The sequence below is a fragment of the Scyliorhinus torazame genome, chromosome 4, assembly GCF_047496885.1.
Source record: "Scyliorhinus torazame isolate Kashiwa2021f chromosome 4, sScyTor2.1, whole genome shotgun sequence".
NCBI classification, from domain to species: domain Eukaryota; kingdom Metazoa; phylum Chordata; class Chondrichthyes; order Carcharhiniformes; family Scyliorhinidae; genus Scyliorhinus; species Scyliorhinus torazame.
Window position 1 is genome coordinate 70,975,866 of NC_092710.1, and position 18,972 is coordinate 70,994,837.

The window sequence follows — 18,972 nt, forward strand, 5'->3', positions numbered from 1 at the left end:
TGGGTCGATTAACCATTTACTACAACAAGAGTGGCGCCTGCCACTCATACAGACAATGCAGTGAAATGTGGATTACAGAGCACGGTGTCACCTCCAACAGACAGCCCTGGAAAAACTCTCAGCTGGACAGCACTGCTTCCAGATCCAATGTTCACACCCAGGGAGACTGAAGCATCTCTGTCCTCCACCGCCACCGCCACCACCCCCCCCCCCCTCCCGTCCTGGCCCCTGCTGCTTCGCACAATCCTGAAGTCCTCCTTGACCAAGCTTGTGGTCAGCTGTCCGAATAGCTCCTCAGTGGCTCGGATTCAGTTACAGTTTGCTCGTCGCTCCAACGCGGAGCCCTGGGATGTTTCACTAGGTTAAACTCACTAAATAAATGTAAGTTGGTGTTGCGGTGTCAGTTCAGCCGTCAGCCAGGCCCCAGGTCTGACCCGCAGGCTGATCAATCATCAGCGCCTGGCAGCCGAGGAAGATCAGGGAGTCTCTCCCAATGCCAGACGGCCGTACTGATCCCGTCTACACAGCCGGAAAATCCGCATCCGGCTCCTGTTTCAGTTCCAACCCTTTTGCATCCTGGGGGGGTGCTGTGGGGCATTCTGGGGGTGCTGCGGCCGCGCTCACTGGAGTCTCCAGGTGGCTCTTACTCTTGTGAGCATTCACATTGTCCTTCTTCTCGAATCTCTTGCCACAAATGTCACAGGAGAACTGGTAGCCAGACTCGGCGTCGTGTTTCTTCATGTGCCAGTTCAGGGAAGCCTTCTGTCTGCAGGTAAATCCACAGATCTCACACCTGGACAGACAGAGAGGGAGAGAGAGAGAGAGAGAGAGTCAGACACAGAGCGTGAGTCAAAGACACAGTGAGTGACAAAGAAGAGTCGAGCAGAGGGGAGCAGGAAGCTCTGGGATGGGACCAGGGGATTCTGGTGCCCACCGGGGGCAGGGCGAGGGACCCGCACCCACTGTTGGGGGGCATAGGGACCTGCGCCCACCACCACGTGGGGCGGGAGGGGGGGGGTTCGGCAGCAATGGGGAGATTGGGTGGGGGTGGGAAGGTGTCCTGCGCCACGGAGAACTGGGCTGGAGGCCGGGGGACGATTAGCAAAGGAGAGATGGCGGCGAAGGAGAGCGGAGATTCCTGATGCCGCACTTACTGAAGTGGTTTTTCTCCAGTGTGGATCCTCCGGTGGATGATTAAGTTACTTGTTGTCCGGAATGCTCGAGCACAAAACTCACAAATATAATCCCGTTTGTCTGGGGGGGGAAAAAAAAAAATCACTGGAGTCACGAACAGAGTTAAAGAGGATTGACTACAGAGTGATGGAGACGGACGCTTGGCAGTAATTGAGGGCAATATATGGGAGAAGGGCAGGGAGGGGAGAGGGCGGGCATGGGGTGGGAGAAGGGCGGGGAGGGGAGGGGAGGGCGGGCGGGAGAGAGAGGGGAGGGCGGGCGGGAGAGAGAGGGGAGGGCGGGCGGGAGAGAGAGGGGAGGGGAGGGCGGGCGGGAGAGAGAGGGGAGGGCGGGCGGGGAGAGAGAGGGGAGGGCGGGCGGGAGAGAGAGGGGAGGGCGGGCAGGGGGAGAGAGGGGAGGGCGGGCAGGGGGGAGAGGGGAGGGCGGGCAGGGGGGAGAGGGGAGGGCGGGCAGGGGGGAGAGGGGAGGGCGGGCAGGGGGGAGAGGGGAGGGCGGGCAGGGGGGAGAGGGGAGGGCGGGCAGGGGGGAGAGGGGAGGGCGGGCAGGGGGGAGAGGGGAGGGCGGGCAGGGGGGAGAGGGGAGGGCGGGCAGGGGGGAGAGGGGAGGGCGGGCAGGGGGGAGAGGGGAGGGCGGGCAGGGGGGAGAGGGGAGGGCGGGCAGGGGGGAGAGGGGAGGGCGGGCAGGGGGGAGAGGGGAGGGCGGGCAGGGGGGAGAGGGGAGGGCGGGCAGGGGGGAGAGGGGAGGGCGGGCAGGGGGGAGAGGGGAGGGCGGGCAGAGGGGAGAGGGGAGGGCGGGCAGGGGGGAGAGGGGAGGGCGGGCAGGGGGGAGAGGGGAGGGCGGGCAGGGGGGAGAGGGGAGGGCGGGCAGGGGGGAGAGGGGAGGGCGGGCAGGGGGGAGAGGGGAGGGCGGGCAGGGGGGAGAGGGGAGGGCGGGCAGGGGGGAGAGGGGAGGGCGGGCAGGGGGGAGAGGGGAGGGCGGGCAGGGGGGAGAGGGGAGGGCGGGCAGGGGGGAGAGGGGAGGGCGGGCAGGGGGGAGAGGGGAGGGCGGGCAGGGGGGAGAGGGGAGGGCGGGCAGGGGGGAGAGGGGAGGGCGGGCAGGGGGGAGAGGGGAGGGCGGGCAGGGGGGAGAGGGGAGGGCGGGCAGGGGGGAGAGGGGAGGGCGGGCAGGGGGGAGAGGGGAGGGCGGGCAGGGGGGAGAGGGGAGGGCGGGCAGGGGGGAGAGGGGAGGGCGGGCAGGGGGGAGAGGGGAGGGCGGGCAGGGGGGAGAGGGGAGGGCGGGCAGGGGGGAGAGGGGAGGGCGGGCAGGGGGGAGAGGGGAGGGCGGGCAGGGGGGAGAGGGGAGGGCGGGCAGGGGGGAGAGGGGAGGGCGGGCAGGGGGGAGAGGGGGAGGGCGGGCAGGGGGGAGAGGGGAGGGCGGGCAGGGGGGAGAGGGGAGGGCGGGCAGGGGGGAGAGGGGAGGGCGGGCAGGGGGGAGAGGGGAGGGCGGGCAGGGGGGAGAGCGGGCAGGGGGGAGAGGGGAGGGCGGGCAGGGGGGAGAGGGGAGGGCGGGCAGGGGGGAGAGGGGAGGGCGGGCAGGGGGGAGAGGGGAGGGCGGGCAGGGGGGAGAGGGGAGGGCGGGCAGGGGGGAGAGGGGAGGGCGGGCAGGGGGGAGAGGGGAGGGCGGGCAGGGGGGAGAGGGGAGGGCGGGCAGGGGGGAGAGGGGAGGGCGGGCAGGGGGGAGAGGGGAGGGCGGGCAGGGGGGAGAGGGGAGGGCGGGCAGGGGGGAGAGGGGAGGGCGGGCAGGGGGGAGAGGGGAGGGCGGGCAGGGGGGAGAGGGGAGGGCGGGCAGGGGGGAGAGGGGAGGGCGGGCAGGGGGGAGAGGGGAGGGCGGGCAGGGGGAGAGGGGAGGGCGGGCAGGGGGGAGAGCGGGCAGGGGGGAGAGGGGAGGGCGGGCAGGGGGGAGAGGGGAGGGCGGGCAGGGGGGAGAGGGGAGGGCGGGCAGGGGGGAGAGGGGAGGGCGGGCAGGGGGGAGAGGGGAGGGCGGGCAGGGGGGAGAGGGGAGGGCGGGCAGGGGGGAGAGGGGAGGGCGGGCAGGGGGGAGAGGGGAGGGCGGGCAGGGGGGAGAGGGGAGGGCGGGCAGGGGGGAGAGGGGAGGGCGGGCAGGGGGGAGAGGGGAGGGCGGGCAGGGGGGAGAGGGGAGGGCGGGCAGGGGGGAGAGGGGAGGGCGGGCAGGGGGGAGAGGGGAGGGCGGGCAGGGGGGAGAGGGGAGGGCGGGCAGGGGGGAGAGGGGAGGGCGGGCAGGGGGGAGAGGGGAGGGCGGGCAGGGGGGAGAGGGGAGGGCGGGCAGGGGGGAGAGGGGAGGGCGGGCAGGGGGGAGAGGGGAGGGCGGGCAGGGGGGAGAGGGGAGGGCGGGCAGGGGGGAGAGGGGAGGGCGGGCAGGGGGGAGAGGGGAGGGCGGGCAGGGGGGAGAGGGGAGGGCGGGCAGGGGGGAGAGGGGAGGGCGGGCAGGGGGGAGAGGGGAGGGCGGGCAGGGGGGAGAGGGGAGGGCGGGCAGGGGGGAGAGGGGAGGGCGGGCAGGGGGGAGAGGGGAGGGCGGGCAGGGGGGAGAGGGGAGGGCGGGCAGGGGGGGAGAGGGGAGGGCGGGCAGGGGGGGGAGAGGGGAGGGCGGGCAGGGGGGGAGAGGGGAGGGCGGGCAGGGGGGAGAGGGGAGGGCGGGCAGGGGGGAGAGGGGAGGGCGGGCAGGGGGGAGAGGGGAGGGCGGGCAGGGGGGAGAGGGGAGGGCGGGCAGGGGGGAGAGGGGAGGGCGGGCAGGGGGGAGAGGGGAGGGCGGGCAGGGGGGAGAGGGGAGGGCGGGCAGGGGGGAGAGGGGAGGGCGGGCAGGGGGGAGAGGGGAGGGCGGGCAGGGGGGGAGAGGGGAGGGCGGGCAGGGGGGGAGAGGGGAGGGCGGGCAGGGGGGGAGAGGGGAGGGCGGGCAGGGGGGGAGAGGGGAGGGCGGGCGGGGGGGAGAGGGGAGGGCGGGCGGGGGGGAGAGGGGAGGGCGGGCGGGGGGGAGAGGGGAGGGCGGGCGGCGGGGAGAGGGGAGGGCGGGCGGGGGGGAGAGGGGAGGGCGGGCGGGGGGGAGAGGGGAGGGCGGGCGGGGGGGAGAGGGGAGGGCGGGCGGGGGGGAGAGGGGAGGGCGGGCGGGGGGGAGAGGGGAGGGCGGGCGGGGGGGAGAGGGGAGGGCGGGCGGGGGGGAGAGGGGAGGGCGGGCGGGGTGGAGAGGGGAGGGCGGGCGGGGAGAGGGGAGAGAGAGCGGGGAGCGGGAGAGAGAGCGGGGAGCGGGAGAGAGAGCGGGGAGCGGGAGAGAGAGCGGGGAGCGGGAGAGAGAGCGGGGAGCGGGAGAGAGAGCGGGGAGCGGGAGAGAGAGCGGGGAGCGGGAGAGAGAGCGGGGAGCGGGAGAGAGAGCGGGGAGCGGGAGAGAGAGCGGGGAGCGGGAGAGAGAGCGGGGAGCGGGAGAGAGAGCGGGGAGCGGGAGAGAGAGCGGGGAGCGGGAGAGAGAGCGGGGAGCGGGAGAGAGAGCGGGGAGCGGGAGAGAGAGCGGGGAGCGGGAGAGAGAGCGGGGAGCGGGAGAGAGAGCGGGGAGCGGGAGAGAGAGCGGGGAGCGGGAGAGAGAGCGGGGAGCGGGAGAGAGAGCGGGGAGCGGGAGAGAGAGCGGGGAGCGGGAGAGAGAGCGGGGAGCGGGAGAGAGAGCGGGGAGCGGGAGAGAGAGCGGGGAGCGGGAGAGAGAGCGGGGAGCGGGAGAGAGAGCGGGGAGCGGGAGAGAGCGGGGAGCGGGAGAGAGAGCGGGGAGCGGGAGAGAGAGCGGGGAGCGGGAGAGAGAGCGGGGAGCGGGAGAGAGAGCGGGGAGCGGGAGAGAGAGCGGGGAGCGGGAGAGAGAGCGGGGAGCGGGAGAGAGAGCGGGGAGCGGGAGAGAGAGCGGGGAGCGGGAGAGAGAGCGGGGAGCGGGAGAGAGAGCGGGGAGCGGGAGAGAGAGCGGGGAGCGGGAGAGAGAGCGGGGAGCGGGAGAGAGAGAGCGGGGAGCGGGAGAGAGAGAGCGGGGAGCGGGAGAGGGAGCGGGGAGCGGGAGAGAGAGCGGGGAGCGGGAGAGAGAGCGGGGAGCGGGAGAGAGAGCGGGGAGCGGGAGAGAGAGCGGGAGAGAGCGCAGGGAGCGTGTTAACTCTGTTGCGTTCACTTACCGCTGTGCAACTTCTCATGTTCTTTCAGATGCTTCTTAAAGTTGAACGAACGTCCGCACGATGGGTGGGAACAGGCAAAGGTCTTCTGTAGCAAGTGCTGGTACTTCATGTGGTGCTGAGGAGAAAACAGACAGCAAATGGGAAATAGTGGGTCGAGACCTACAGAGAGAGACTGTGAGTGACTGAGTTGGGGGAGACGGGGCGCGGGGAGACGGGGCGCGGGGGAGACGGGGCGCGGGGGAGACGGGGCGCGGGGGAGACGGGGCGCGGGGGAGACGGGGCGCGGGGGAGACGGGGCGCGGGGGAGACGGGGCGCGGGGGAGACGGGGCGCGGGGGAGACGGGGCGCGGGGGAGACGGGGCGCGGGGGAGACGGGGCGCGGGGGAGACGGGGCGCGGGGGAGACGGGGCGCGGGGGAGACGGGGCGCGGGGGAGACGGGGCGCGGGGGAGACGGGGCGCGGGGGAGACGGGGCGCGAGGGAGACGGGGCGCGAGGGAGACGGGGCGCGAGGGAGACGGGGCGCGAGGGAGACGGGGCGCGAGGGAGACGGGGCGCGAGGGAGACGGGGCGCGAGGGAGACGGGGCGCGAGGGAGACGGGGCGCGAGGGAGACGGGGCGCGAGGGAGACGGGGCGCGAGGGAGACGGGGCGCGAGGGAGACGGGGCGCGAGGGAGACGGGGCGCGAGGGAGACGGGGCGCGAGGGAGACGGGGCGCGAGGGAGACGGGGCGCGAGGGAGACGGGGCGCGAGGGAGACGGGGCGCGAGGGAGACGGGGCGCGAGGGAGACGGGGCGCGAGGGAGACGGGGCGCGAGGGAGACGGGGCGCGAGGGAGACGGGGCGCGAGGGAGACGGGGCGCGAGGGAGACGGGGCGCGAGGGAGACGGGGCGCGAGGGAGACGGGGCGCGAGGGAGACGGGGCGCGAGGGAGACGGGGCGCGAGGGAGACGGGGCGCGAGGGAGACGGGGCGCGAGGGAGACGGGGCGCGAGGGAGACGGGGCGCGAGGGAGACGGGGCGCGAGGGAGACGGGGCGCGAGGGAGACGGGGCGCGAGGGAGACGGGGCGCGAGGGAGACGGGGCGCGAGGGAGACGGGGCGCGAGGGAGACGGGGCGCGAGGGAGACGGGGCGCGAGGGAGACGGGGCGCGAGGGAGACGGGGCGCGAGGGAGACGGGGCGCGAGGGAGACGGGGCGCGAGGGAGACGGGGCGCGAGGGAGACGGGGCGCGAGGGAGACGGGGCGCGAGGGAGACGGGGCGCGAGGGAGACGGGGCGCGAGGGAGACGGGGCGCGAGGGAGACGGGGCGCGAGGGAGACGGGGCGCGAGGGAGACGGGGCGCGAGGGAGACGGGGCGCGAGGGAGACGGGGCGCGAGGGAGACGGGGCGCGAGGGAGACGGGGCGCGAGGGAGACGGGGCGCGAGGGAGACGGGGCGCGAGGGAGACGGGGCGCGAGGGAGACGGGGCGCGAGGGAGACGGGGCGCGAGGGAGACGGGGGCGCGAGGGAGACGGGGCGCGAGGGAGACGGGGCGCGAGGGAGACGGGGCGCGAGGGAGACGGGGCGCGAGGGAGACGGGGCGCGAGGGAGACGGGGCGCGAGGGAGACGGGGCGCGAGGGAGACGGGGCGCGAGGGAGACGGGGCGCGAGGGAGACGGGGCGCGAGGGAGACGGGGCGCGAGGGAGACGGGGCGCGAGGGAGACGGGGCGCGAGGGAGACGGGGCGCGAGGGAGACGGGGCGCGAGGGAGACGGGGCGCGAGGGAGACGGGGCGCGAGGGAGACGGGGCGCGAGGGAGACGGGGCGCGAGGGAGACGGGGCGCGAGGGAGACGGGGCGCGAGGGAGACGGGGCGCGAGGGAGACGGGGCGCGAGGGAGACGGGGCGCGAGGGAGACGGGGCGCGAGGGAGACGGGGCGCGAGGGAGACGGGGCGCGAGGGAGACGGGGCGCGAGGGAGACGGGGCGCGAGGGAGACGGGGCGCGAGGGAGACGGGGCGCGAGGGAGACGGGGCGCGAGGGAGACGGGGCGCGAGGAGACGGGGCGCGAGGGAGACGGGGCGCGAGGGAGACGGGGCGCGAGGGAGACGGGGCGCGAGGGAGACGGGGCGCGAGGGAGACGGGGCGCGAGGGAGACGGGGCGCGAGGGAGACGGGGCGCGAGGGAGACGGGGCGCGAGGGAGACGGGGCGCGAGGGAGACGGGGCGCGAGGGAGACGGGGCGCGAGGGAGACGGGGCGCGAGGGAGACGGGGCGCGAGGGAGACGGGGCGCGAGGGAGACGGGGCGCGAGGGAGACGGGGCGCGAGGGAGACGGGGCGCGAGGGAGACGGGGCGCGAGGGAGACGGGGCGCGAGGGAGACGGGGCGCGAGGGAGACGGGGCGCGAGGGAGACGGGGCGCGAGGGAGACGGGGCGCGAGGGAGACGGGGCGCGAGGGAGACGGGGCGCGAGGGAGACGGGGCGCGAGGGAGACGGGGCGCGAGGGAGACGGGGCGCGAGGGAGACGGGGCGCGAGGGAGACGGGGCGCGAGGGAGACGGGGCGCGAGGGAGACGGGGCGCGAGGGAGACGGGGCGCGAGGGAGACGGGGCGCGAGGGAGACGGGGCGCGAGGGAGACGGGGCGCGAGGGAGACGGGGCGCGAGGGAGACGGGGCGCGAGGGAGACGGGGCGCGAGGGAGACGGGGCGCGAGGGAGACGGGGCGCGAGGGAGACGGGGCGCGAGGGAGACGGGGCGCGAGGGAGACGGGGCGCGAGGGAGACGGGGCGCGAGGGAGACGGGGCGCGAGGGAGACGGGGCGCGAGGGAGACGGGGCGCGAGGGAGACGGGGCGCGAGGGAGACGGGGCGCGAGGGAGACGGGGCGCGAGGGAGACGGGGCGCGAGGGAGACGGGGCGCGAGGGAGACGGGGCGCGCGAGGGAGACGGGGCGCGAGGGAGACGGGGCGCGAGGGAGACGGGGCGCGAGGGAGACGGGGCGCGAGGGAGACGGGGCGCGAGGGAGACGGGGCGCGAGGGAGACGGGGCGCGAGGGAGACGGGGCGCGAGGGAGACGGGGCGCGAGGGAGACGGGGCGCGAGGGAGACGGGGCGCGAGGAGACGGGGCGCGAGGGAGACGGGGCGCGAGGGAGACGGGGCGCGAGGGAGACGGGGCGCGAGGGAGACGGGGCGCGAGGGAGACGGGGCGCGAGGGAGACGGGGCGCGAGGGAGACGGGGCGCGAGGGAGACGGGGCGCGAGGGAGACGGGGCGCGAGGGAGACGGGGCGCGAGGGAGACGGGGCGCGAGGGAGACGGGGCGCGAGGGAGACGGGGCGCGAGGGAGACGGGGCGCGAGGGAGACGGGGCGCGAGGGAGACGGGGCGCGAGGGAGACGGGGCGCGAGGGAGACGGGGCGCGAGGGAGACGGGGCGCGAGGGAGACGGGGCGCGAGGGAGACGGGGCGCGAGGGAGACGGGGCGCGAGGGAGACGGGGCGCGAGGGAGACGGGGCGCGAGGGAGACGGGGCGCGAGGGAGACGGGGCGCGAGGGAGACGGGGCGCGAGGGAGACGGGGCGCGAGGGAGACGGGGCGCGAGGGAGACGGGGCGCGAGGGAGACGGGGCGCGAGGGAGACGGGGCGCGAGGGAGACGGGGCGCGAGGGAGACGGGGCGCGAGGGAGACGGGGCGCGAGGGAGACGGGGCGCGAGGGAGACGGGGCGCGAGGGAGACGGGGCCGCGAGGGAGACGGGGCGCGAGGGAGACGGGGCGCGAGGGAGACGGGGCGCGAGGGAGACGGGGCGCGAGGGAGACGGGGCGCGAGGGAGACGGGGCGCGAGGGAGACGGGGCGCGAGGGAGACGGGGCGCGAGGGAGACGGGGCGCGAGGGAGACGGGGCGCGAGGGAGACGGGGCGCGAGGGAGACGGGGCGCGAGGGAGACGGGGCGCGAGGGAGACGGGGCGCGAGGGAGACGGGGCGCGAGGGAGACGGGGCGCGAGGGAGACGGGGCGCGAGGGAGACGGGGCGCGAGGGAGACGGGGCGCGAGGGAGACGGGGCGCGAGGGAGACGGGGCGCGAGGGAGACGGGGCGCGAGGGAGACGGGGCGCGAGGGAGACGGGGCGCGAGGGAGACGGGGCGCGAGGGAGACGGGGCGCGAGGGAGACGGGGCGCGAGGGAGACGGGGCGCGAGGGAGACGGGGCGCGAGGGAGACGGGGCGCGAGGGAGACGGGGCGCGAGGGAGACGGGGCGCGAGGGAGACGGGGCGCGAGGGAGACGGGGCGCGAGGGAGACGGGGCGCGAGGGAGACGGGGCGCGAGGGAGACGGGGCGCGAGGGAGACGGGGCGCGAGGGAGACGGGGGCGCGAGGGAGACGGGGCGCGAGGGAGACGGGGCGCGAGGGAGACGGGGCGCGAGGGAGACGGGGCGCGAGGGAGACGGGGCGCGAGGGAGACGGGGCGCGAGGGAGACGGGGCGCGAGGGAGACGGGGCGCGAGGGAGACGGGGCGCGAGGGAGACGGGGCGCGAGGGAGACGGGGCGCGAGGGAGACGGGGCGCGAGGGAGACGGGGCGCGAGGGAGACGGGGCGCGAGGGAGACGGGGGCGCGAGGGAGACGGGGGCGCGAGGGAGAGGGGGCGCGAGGGAGAGGGGGCGCGAGGGAGAGGGGGCGCGAGGGAGAGGGGCGCGAGGGAGAGGGGGCGCGAGGGAGAGGGGGCGCGAGGGAGAGGGGGCGCGAGGGAGAGGGGGCGCGAGGGAGAGGGGGCGAGGGAGAGGGGGCGCGAGGGAGAGGGGGGCGCGAGGGAGAGGGGGCGCGAGGGAGAGGGGGCGCGAGGGAGAGGGGGCGCGAGGGAGAGGGGGCGCGAGGGAGAGGGGGCGCGAGGGAGAGGGGGCGCGAGGGAGAGGGGGCGCGAGGGAGAGGGGGCGCGAGGGAGAGGGGGCGCGAGGGAGAGGGGGCGCGAGGGAGAGGGGGCGCGAGGGAGAGGGGGCGCGAGGGAGAGGGGGCGCGAGGGAGAGGGGGCGCGAGGGAGAGGGGGCGCGAGGGAGAGGGGGGCGCGAGGGAGAGGGGGCGCGAGGGAGAGGGGGCGCGAGGGAGAGGGGGCGCGAGGGAGAGGGGGCGCGAGGGAGAGGGGGCGCGAGGGAGAGGGGGCGCGAGGGAGAGGGGGCGCGAGGGAGAGGGGGCGCGAGGGAGAGGGGGCGCGAGGGAGAGGGGGCGCGAGGGAGAGGGGGCGCGAGGGAGAGGGGGCGCGAGGGGAGGGGGAGGGGGGGCGCGAGGGAGAGGGGGCGCGAGGGAGAGGGGGCGCGAGGGAGAGGGGGCGCGAGGGAGAGGGGGCGCGAGGGAGAGGGGGCGCGAGGGAGAGGGGGCGCGAGGGAGAGGGGGCGCGAGGGAGAGGGGGGCGCGAGGAGAGGGGGCGCGAGGGAGAGGGGGCGCGAGGGAGAGGGGGCGCGAGGGAGAGGGGGCGCGAGGGAGAGGGGGCGCGAGGGAGAGGGGGCGCGAGGGAGAGGGGGCGCGAGGGAGAGGGGGCGCGAGGGAGAGGGGGCGCGAGGGAGAGGGGGCGCGAGGGAGAGGGGGCGCGAGGGAGAGGGGGCGCGAGGGAGAGGGGGCGCGAGGGAGAGGGGGCGCGAGGGAGAGGGGGCGCGAGGGAGAGGGGGCGCGAGGGAGAGGGGCGCGAGGGAGAGGGGGCGCGAGGAGAGGGGGCGCGAGGGAGAGGGGGCGCGAGGGAGAGGGGGCGCGAGGGAGAGGGGGCGCGAGGGAGAGGGGGCGCGAGGGAGAGGGGGCGCGAGGGAGAGGGGGCGCGAGGGAGAGGGGGCGCGAGGGAGAGGGGGCGCGAGGGAGAGGGGGCGCGAGGGAGAGGGGGCGCGAGGGAGAGGGGGCGCGAGGGAGAGGGGGCGCGAGGGAGAGGGGGCGCGAGGGAGAGGGGGCGCGAGGGAGAGGGGGCGCGAGGGAGAGGGGGCGCGAGGGAGAGGGGGCGCGAGGGAGAGGGGGCGCGAGGGAGAGGGGGCGCGAGGGAGAGGGGGCGCGAGGGAGAGGGGGCGCGAGGGAGAGGGGGCGCGAGGGAGAGGGGGCGCGAGGGAGAGGGGGCGCGAGGGAGAGGGGGCGCGAGGGAGAGGGGGCGCGAGGGAGAGGGGGGCGCGAGGGAGAGGGGGCGCGAGGGAGACGGGGCGCGAGGGAGACGGGGCGCGAGGGAGACGGGGCGCGAGGGAGACGGGGGCGCGAGGGAGACGGGGCGCGAGGGAGAGGGGGCGCGAGGGAGAGGGGGCGCGAGGGAGAGGGGGCGCGAGGGAGAGGGGGCGCGAGGGAGAGGGGGCGCGAGGGAGAGGGGGCGCGAGGGAGGGGGCGCGAGGGAGAGGGGGCGCGAGGGAGAGGGGGCGCGAGGGAGAGGGGGCGCGAGGGAGAGGGGGCGCGAGGGAGAGGGGGCGCGAGGGAGAGGGGGCGCGAGGGAGAGGGGGCGCGAGGGAGAGGGGGGCGCGAGGGAGAGGGGGCGCGAGGGAGAGGGGGCGCGAGGGAGAGGGGGCGCGAGGGAGAGGGGGCGCGAGGGAGAGGGGGCGCGAGGGAGAGGGGGCGCGAGGGAGAGGGGGCGCGAGGGAGAGGGGGCGCGAGGGAGAGGGGGCGCGAGGGAGAGGGGGCGCGAGGGAGAGGGGGCGCGAGGGAGAGGGGGCGCGAGGGAGACGGGGCGCGAGGGAGACGGGGCGCGAGGGAGACGGGGCGCGAGGGAGACGGGGCGCGAGGGAGAGGGGGCGCGAGGGAGAGGGGGCGCGAGGGAGAGGGGGCGCGAGGGAGAGGGGGCGCGAGGGAGAGGGGGCGCGAGGGAGAGGGGGCGCGAGGGAGAGGGGGCGCGAGGGAGAGGGGGCGCGAGGGAGAGGGGGCGCGAGGGAGAGGGGGCGCGAGGGAGAGGGGGCGCGAGGGAGAGGGGGCGCGAGGGAGACGGGGCGCGAGGGAGACGGGGCGCGAGGGAGACGGGGCGCGAGGGAGACGGGGCGCGAGGGTATTACAGAGGGGGTACACGGAGAAGGATTCCTGGGTATTTGTAATAATGAAAAGATTCTGCAGTGTAGATACAGGTGCTTTTTCACATGCTGGGCATCACTTCAAGTTAAAGCAGCACATTCACAAGTAACGGCAGAAAACACACCCAGGACAGGTGAACCTGGAAATCGCTCCCTCCTAACGCTCTCCGACTAACTGCATATTTCAAAATGGAGATCAGCCTTTTGGATTTAGGCCAAGGATGAAGGCTCCTCCAGCGTGGTGGAGAGCATAACATCCAAATCAGCTCTGATCGAATTGAGTTGTGGAACAGGGTTGAGGGGCTGATTGGCCTCCTGGGTTCGGCCTACAGGATTTCTGTGGTCTTTTATTGGGGCTGAATTCATTCACTCAGTTTGTGAGTTCCACCTACCTTCAGGTACTGCCGGTTGGAGACAATCTTCCCACAGCCCTCAAACTCGCAGCGAAGAATCTCCTTTGGTGCTTTCTTCCTGAAGGAACGAATATACAGCAGTCAGGAATTGGCAAGGTAGCTGGAGAGAGGGGGGGCTGCCGCCAGGGCGGGGAGGGGGGCGGTGACGGGGAGGGGGGCGGTGACGGGGGAGGGGGGCGGTGACGGGGAGGGGGGAGGGGGCGGTGACGGGGAGGGGGGAGGGGGAGGTGACGGGGAGGGGGGAGGGGGAGGTGACGGGGAGGGGGGAGGGGGAGGTGACGGGGAGGGGGGAGGGGGAGGTGACGGGGAGGGGGGAGGGGGAGGTGACGGGGAGGGGGGAGGGGGGAGGTGACGGGGAGGGGGGAGGGGGAGGTGACGGGGAGGGGGGGAGGGGGAGGTGACGGGGAGGGGGGAGGGGGAGGTGACGGGGAGGGGGGAGGGGGAGGTGACGGGGAGGGGGGAGGGGGAGGTGACGGGGAGGGGGGAGGGGAGGTGACGGGGAGGGGGGAGGGGGGAGGTGACGGGGAGGGGGGAGGGGGAGGTGACGGGGAGGGGGGAGGGGGAGGTGACGGGGAGGGGGGAGGTGACGGGGAGGGGGGAGGTGACGGGGAGGGGGGAGGTGACGGGGAGGGGGGAGGTGACGGGGAGGGGGGAGGTGACGGGGAGGGGGGAGGTGACGGGGAGGGGGGAGGTGACGGGGAGGGGGGAGGTGACGGGGAGGGGGGAGGTGACGGGGAGGGGGGAGGTGACGGGGAGGGGGGAGGTGACGGGGAGGGGGGAGGTGACGGGGAGGGGGGAGGTGACGGGGAGGGGGGAGGTGACGGGGAGGGGGGAGGTGACGGGGAGGGGGGAGGTGACGGGGAGGGGGGAGGTGACGGGGAGGGGGGAGGTGACGGGGAGGGGGGAGGTGACGGGGAGGGGGGAGGTGACGGGGAGGGGGGAGGTGACGGGGAGGGGGGAGGTGACGGGGAGGGGGGAGGTGACGGGGAGGGGGGAGGTGACGGGGAGGGGGGAGGTGACGGGGAGGGGGGAGGTGACGGGGAGGGGGGGAGGTGACGGGGAGGGGGGAGGTGACGGGGAGGGGGGAGGTGACGGGGAGGGGGGGAGGTGACGGGGAGGGGGGAGGTGATGGGGAGGAGCGGGGGGCTGAGGATAGCGCCTACGGGAGAAGCACCTCGGTGTTGGGAGGGGGATGGGCCCATGTGTAACATTGGGTTAGACCGACCTGATTTTCTTTGTGGGAATCTGTGAGTCATCGCTCTGCTCCCTACGGGTTGGCCTGAAAGAGAGAAAAGCATCAACTGTGCGTCTCCGGGGACAGGGAGCATCACCGCGAGAGAGCACGAGAGAGAGAAGCGAGAGAGAACAAGAACGAGAGTGAGAGAACGAGAGTCAGAGAACGAGAGCGAGAGAGATAGAGAGAGAGACAGAGATACACAGTGGCAGACTGGGGGTGAGAACCGGGGGGGGCGGCCAGAGGCGCGGGGGAGGGGGCGGGAGACGGGGGAGGAAAGGGCGCGAGACGGGGGAGGAAAGGGCGCGAGACGGGGAGGAAAGGGCGCGAGACGGGGAGGAAAGGGCGCGAGACGGGGAGGAAAGGGCGCGAGACGGGGAGGAAAGGCGCGAGACGGGGAGGAAAGGGCGCGAGACGGGGAGGAAAGGGCGCGAGACGGGGAGGAAAGGGCGCGAGACGGGGGAGGAAAGGGCGCGAGACGGGGAGGAAAGGGCGCGAGACGGGGAGGAAAGGGCGCGAGACGGGGAGGAAAGGGCGCGAGGCGGGGAGGAAAGGGCGCGAGGCGGGGAGGAAAGGGCGCGAGGCGGGGAGGAAAGGGCGCGAGGCGGGGAGGAAAGGGCGCGAGGCGGGGAGGAAAGGGCGCGAGACGGGGAGGAAAGGGCGCGAGACGGGGAGGAAAGGGCGCGAGACGGGGAGGAAAGGGCGCGAGACGGGGAGGAAAGGGCGCGAGACGGGGAGGAAAGGGCGCGAGACGGGGAGGAAAGGGCGCGAGACGGGGAGGAAAGGGCGCGAGACGGGGAGGAAAGGGCGCGAGACGGGGAGGAAAGGGCGCGAGACGGGGAGGAAAGGGCGCGAGACGGGGAGGAAAGGGCGCGAGACGGGGAGGAAAGGGCGCGAGACGGGGAGGAAAGGGCGCGAGACGGGGAGGAAAGGGCGCGAGACGGGGAGGAAAGGGCGCGAGACGGGGAGGAAAGGGCGCGAGACGGGGAGGAAAGGGCGCGAGACGGGGAGGAAAGGGCGCGAGACGGGGAGGAAAGGGCGCGAGACGGGGAGGAAAGGGCGCGAGACGGGGAGGAAAGGGCGCGAGACGGGGAGGAAAGGGCGCGAGACGGGGAGGAAAGGGCGCGAGACGGGGAGGAAAGGGCGCGAGACGGGGAGGAAAGGGCGCGAGACGGGGAGGAAAGGGCGCGAGACGGGGAGGAAAGGGCGCGAGACGGGGAGGAAAGGGCGCGAGACGGGGAGGAAAGGGCGCGAGACGGGGAGGAAAGGGCGCGAGACGGGGAGGAAAGGGCGCGAGACGGGGAGGAAAGGGCGCGAGACGGGGAGGAAAGGGCGCGAGACGGGGAGGAAAGGGCGCGAGACGGGGAGGAAAGGGCGCGAGACGGGGAGGAAAGGGCGCGAGACGGGGAGGAAAGGGCGCGAGACGGGGAGGAAAGGGCGCGAGACGGGGAGGAAAGGGCGCGAGACGGGGAGGAAAGGGCGCGAGACGGGGAGGAAAGGGCGCGAGACGGGGAGGAAAGGGCGCGAGACGGGGAGGAAAGGGCGCGAGACGGGGAGGAAAGGGCGCGAGACGGGGAGGAAAGGGCGCGAGACGGGGAGGAAAGGGCGCGAGACGGGGAGGAAAGGGCGCGAGACGGGGAGGAAAGGGCGCGAGACGGGGAGGAAAGGGCGCGAGACGGGGAGGAAAGGGCGCGAGACGGGGAGGAAAGGGCGCGAGACGGGGAGGAAAGGGCGCGAGACGGGGAGGAAAGGGCGCGAGACGGGGAGGAAAGGGCGCGAGACGGGGAGGAAAGGGCGCGAGACGGGGAGGAAAGGGCGCGAGACGGGGAGGAAAGGGCGCAAGACGGGGAGGAAAGGGCGCAAGACGGGGAGGAAAGGGCGCAAGACGGGGAGGAAAGGGCGCAAGACGGGGAGGAAAGGGCGCAAGACGGGGAGGAAAGGGCGCAAGACGGGGAGGAAAGGGCGCAAGACGGGGGGGGGAAAGGGCGCAAGACGGGGGGGGGAAAGGGCGCAAGACGGGGGGGGGGAAAAGGGCGCAAGACGGGGGGGGGGAAAGGGCGCAAGACGGGGGGGGGAAAGGGCGCAAGACGGGGGGGGGAAAGGGCGCAAGACGGGGGGGGGAAAGGGCGCAAGACGGGGGGAAGGGCGCAAGTCGGGGGGAAAGGGCGCAAGACGGGGGGAAAGGGCGCAAGACGGGGGGGGAAAGGGCGCAAGACGGGGGGGGAAAGGGCGCAAGACGGGGGGGAAAGGGCGCAAGACGGGGGGGGAAAGGGCGCAAGACGGGGGGGAAAGGGCGCAAGACGGGGGGGAAAGGGCGCAAGACGGGGGGGGAAAGGGCGCAAGACGGGGGGGAAAGGGCGCAAGACGGGGGGGAAAGGGCGCAAGACGGGGGGGGAAAGGGCGCAAGACGGGGGGAAAGGGCGCAAGACGGGGGGGAAAGGGCGCAAGACGGGGGGGAAAGGGCGCAAGACGGGGGGGAAAGGGCGCAAGACGGGGGGGAAAGGGCGCAAGACGGGGGGGAAAGGGCGCAAGACGGGGGGGAAAGGGCGCAAGACGGGGGGGAAAGGGCGCAAGACGGGGGGAAAGGGCGCAAGACGGGGGGGAAAGGGCGCAAGACGGGGGGGAAAGGGCGCAAGACGGGGGGGAAAGGGCGCAAGACGGGGGGGAAAGGGCGCAAGACGGGGGGGAAAGGGCGCAAGACGGGGGGGAAAGGGCGCAAGACGGGGGGGGAAAGGGCGCAAGACGGGGGGGGAAAGGGCGCAAGACGGGGGGGGAAAGGGCGCAAGACGGGGGGGAAAGGGCGCAAGACGGGGGGGAAAGGGCGCAAGACGGGGGGGAAAGGGCGCAAGACGGGGGGGAAAGGGCGCAAGACGGGGGGGAAAGGGCGCAAGACGGGGGGGAAAGGGCGCAAGACGGGGGGGAAAGGGCGCAAGACGGGGGGGAAAGGGCGCAAGACGGGGGGGAAAGGGCGCAAGACGGGGGGGAAAGGGCGCAAGACGGGGGGGAAAGGGCGCAAGACGGGGGGAAAGGGCGCAAGACGGGGGGGAAAGGGCGCAAGACGGGGGGGAAAGGGCGCAAGACGGGGGGGAAAGGGCGCAAGACGGGGGGGAAAGGGCGCAAGACGGGGGGGAAAGGGCGCAAGACGGGGGGAAAGGGCGCAAGACGGGGGGGAAAGGGCGCAAGACGGGGGGGAAAGGGCGCAAGACGGGGGGGAAAGGGCGCAAGACGGGGGGGAAAGGGCGCAAGACGGGGGGGAAAGGGCGCAAGACGGGGGGGAAAGGGCGCAAGACGGGGGGGAAAGGGCGCAAGACGGGGGGGGAAAGGGCGCAAGACGGGGGGGAAAGGGCGCAAGACGGGGGGAAAGGGCGCAAGACGGGGGGAAAGGGCGCAAGACGGGGGGGAAAGGGCGCAAGACGGGGGGGAAAGGGCGCAAGACGGGGGGGAAAGGGCGCAAGACGGGGGGGAAAGGGCGCAAGACGGGGGGGGAAAGGGCGCAAGACGGGGGGGAAAGGGCGCAAGACGGGGGGGAAAGGGCGCAAGACGGGGGGGAAAGGGCGCAAGACGGGGGGGAAAGGGCGCAAGACGGGGGGGAAAGGGCGCAAGACGGGGGGAAAGGGCGCAAGACGGGGGGGAAAGGGCGCAAGACGGGGGGGAAAGGGCGCAAGACGGGGGGGGAAAGGGCGCAAGACGGGGGGGGAAAGGGCGCAAGACGGGGGGGAAGGGCGCAAGACGGGGGGGGAAGGGCGCAAGACGGGGGGGAAAGGGCGCAAGACGGGGGGGAAAGGGCGCAAGACGGGGGGGAAAGGGCGCAAGACGGGGGGAAAGGGCGCAAGACGGGGGGGAAAGGGCGCAAGACGGGGGGGAAAGGGCGCAAGACGGGGGGGAAAGGGCGCAAGACGGGGGGGAAAGGGCGCAAGACGGGGGGGAAAGGGCGCAAGACGGGGGGGAAAGGGCGCAAGACGGGGGGGAAAGGGCGCAAGACGGGGGGGAAAGGGCGCAAGACGGGGGGGAAAGGGCGCAAGACGGGGGGGAAAGGGCGCAAGACGGGGGGGAAAGGGCGCAAGACGGGGGGGGAAAGGGCGCAAGACGGGGGGGAAAGGGCGCAAGACGGGGGGGAAAGGGCGCAAGACGGGGGGGGAAAGGGCGCAAGACGGGGGGGAAAGGGCGCAAGACGGGGGGGAAAGGGCGCAAGACGGGGGGGAAAGGGCGCAAGACGGGGGGGAAAGGGCGCAAGACGGGGGGAAAGGGCGCAAGACGGGGGGGAAAGGGCGCAAGACGGGGGGGAAAGGGCGCAAGACGGGGGGGAAAGGGCGCAAGACGGGGGGGAAAGGGCGCAAGACGGGGGGGAAAGGGCGCAAGACGGGGGGGAAAGGGCGCAAGACGGGGGGGAAAGGGCGCAAGACGGGGGGGAAAGGGCGCAAGACGGGGGGAAAGGGCGCAAGACGGGGGGGAAAGGGCGCAAGACGGGGGGGAAAGGGCGCAAGACGGGGGGGAAAGGGCGCAAGACGGGGGGGAAAGGGCGCAAGACGGGGGGGAAAGGGCGCAAGACGGGGGGGAAAGGGCGCAAGACGGGGGGGAAAGGGCGCAAGACGGGGGGAAAGGGCGCAAGACGGGGGGGAAAGGGCGCAAGACGGGGGGAAAGGGCGCAAGACGGGGGGAAAGGGCGCAAGACGGGGGGGAAAGGGCGCAAGACGGGGGGGAAAGGGCGCAAGACGGGGGGGAAAGGGCGCAAGACGGGGGGGGAAAGGGCGCAAGACGGGGGGAAAGGGCGCAAGACGGGGGGGAAAGGGCGCAAGACGGGGGGGAAAGGGCGCAAGACGGGGGGGAAAGGGCGCAAGACGGGGGGGGAAAGGGCGCAAGACGGGGGGGAAAGGGCGCAAGACGGGGGGGAAAGGGCGCAAGACGGGGGGGAAAGGGCGCAAGACCGGGGGGGAAAGGGCGCAAGACGGGGGGGGAAAGGGCG

At 75.1% G+C, this 18,972-nt stretch overlaps 1 protein-coding gene across 1 annotated transcript in view; it reads right to left on the minus strand.

The window, feature by feature from the left end:
• Positions 1 to 214: 214 nt before the first annotated feature.
• The window catches only part of znf692 (zinc finger protein 692), a 51,274-nt gene continuing 32,516 nt past the window's right edge, over positions 215 to 18,972 (minus strand). Inside the window, exons 6-10 of the mRNA XM_072500505.1 lie at positions 14,001 to 14,084; positions 12,755 to 12,833; positions 5,387 to 5,501; positions 1,155 to 1,254; positions 215 to 793 (exon numbers count right to left, since the gene is read on the minus strand). Of these exons, the coding sequence (XP_072356606.1) occupies positions 520 to 793; positions 1,155 to 1,254; positions 5,387 to 5,501; positions 12,755 to 12,833; positions 14,001 to 14,084 (652 nt within the window). The 3' untranslated portion in view covers positions 215 to 519. The remainder of the gene's footprint in view (positions 794 to 1,154; positions 1,255 to 5,386; positions 5,502 to 12,754; positions 12,834 to 14,000; positions 14,085 to 18,972) is intronic.